Source organism: Penaeus monodon, chromosome 19, assembly GCF_015228065.2.
Source record: "Penaeus monodon isolate SGIC_2016 chromosome 19, NSTDA_Pmon_1, whole genome shotgun sequence".
In the NCBI taxonomy this organism is placed as follows: Eukaryota; Metazoa; Arthropoda; class Malacostraca; order Decapoda; family Penaeidae; genus Penaeus; species Penaeus monodon.
This window is the reverse complement of record NC_051404.1, coordinates 39,089,394-39,090,898: the sequence shown is the minus strand read 5'-3', so window position 1 is coordinate 39,090,898 and position 1,505 is coordinate 39,089,394. Positions and strand designations below refer to the sequence as shown.

The 1,505-nt window shown below is 45.2% G+C and overlaps 1 protein-coding gene across 1 annotated transcript; it reads left to right on the top strand.

Moving 5' to 3' along the window:
- The first annotated feature begins 397 nt into the window (after positions 1-397).
- On the top strand, positions 398-1,197 carry LOC119585405. The gene is made up of 2 exons (XM_037934067.1): positions 398-1,055; positions 1,172-1,197. Exons 1-2 carry the CDS (start codon positions 398-400, stop codon positions 1,195-1,197), a joined length of 684 nt encoding a protein of 227 aa, XP_037789995.1.
- Positions 1,198-1,505: the final 308 nt, after the last annotated feature.

The following is a 1,505-nucleotide window of genomic DNA, read 5'->3' as shown; positions in this document are numbered from 1 at the left end:
CCACACCTAATCGTTTTTAATTCTTTTTTGGGGGGAGAAAATGCGCGTCTTAGATGCGGTCAAATTTGTAGCCTACCAACACCATAACCACGTCTGCGTTAGTTTTGTATTCTTACTTATTTTATGTCGCATTCGCTGAACTATACTCGTTTCCTAACATTAGGTTTATTATTAATCATAATTCCAGGAAAAGTTAATTTCTTCACAAATGGAAGGGAACATTTAGAAACGTTTGGCTTATTATAACACTTTTCCTTTTCCATTGTTTTCCTTCACGGCGATTCAAAGTGGAGATGCCTAAACACAAAATACCGTCTCCTCGTGCATATAAAACCCAGAGAACCTCGCTTGGCTCTACACACTCACTTAAGCAGCTTGTGGATAAGAGTGGCCAGCCATGTCTGTCTTCAACGGACACCATAGTCATGGGTTGTTCATGGAGGAGAGTGGGTACCAGTGCACGAATGGGACCAGTGGAGAACAGCAGTTTGTACCCGTTGTTTATTTTCCTGAAAATGGGATCCCTTCCGAGAAATACGAGACTGGCGCCACATTCGTCTCACTTCAAGACTCAAGACAGGCTTCCGGAACCACTACTGCGCCACAAGCTAATTGCTTTCAGCCGTGTTATTTCTCCCAAGAAGCCAATTTCTCTGAAGCACCCGATTTTTTCCAAGGAACCGATTCCTCTCAAGCTCATGGGTTTTCGCAGTCAACTGATTTCTCTCAAGCGTCGGACTTTTCTCAAACATCCGACCAAGACCCGTCCTCTCGCCAGAGGTCGTCCTCCTCTCGCAAGGGTAAGGCCACCAAGTGGCACGAGCTTCCCCCGCAAGCAAGTACCGAAGCCGAGGAAAAGAGGCTTCGCGCAGTCAAAGGCAAGCAGTACAGGGAGAAGCGCAAGGCGATGGAACTGCGAGTGAAGCAAGACCTGGATGACGTCACGGAAGAGGTCGCGCAACTCCGTTCAGAAATTAACAGGAGGAGAACCGCCTGCATGGACATGGAGAGAACACTGGATGAAGCCATCCAGCGCCACGATGAGAGGGATTACAGTAAGTCCTATGAAACTTGATTGGTCTTTGTAATTATGTGTGCGAATGTTTTCGTTGATTAATCTGACAATATGCAATTCATGAAACAATATTTCTTATATAATTTATGTTTTCAGGTTACCTTTTGAACGATTATGTGTAATGCGTATGTGTGTATCTGGGAATAAGGGTAAGTGCAAGAAGGGCTGATCTCAAATATGGAAATCATTTGTAAGAAAAGAATAAAAATCCGTATCGTTTTGCGCAAACGTGTTTGAGTACCAACATTTAAATGTGGACGAAGAATTCCACTTCGTTTTGCTCCACAACAACGAATGTCTGAATAAAGGCACACACTCCCAGGACGATGCCGGCCGGTGAGACGCTGCTGCTCCTTCCCTGCCCAAAAAGCGGTCAACTGCACGTGATTTCTAAAGCTTACGGTGCCTCACAGGTCCCTTTTAGCTGGAG

What these genes read in the sequence shown, in the direction of transcription:
- LOC119585405 (XM_037934067.1), top strand. Translation starts at nt 398, where the DNA reads ATGTCTGTCTTCAACGGACACCATAGTCATGGGTTGTTCATGGAGGAG. An exon ending in CCACGATGAGAGGGATTACA is followed by an intron (nt 1,056 to 1,171) that starts GTAAGTCCTATG and finishes TTATGTTTTCAG; the next exon opens with GTTACCTTTTGAACGATTAT.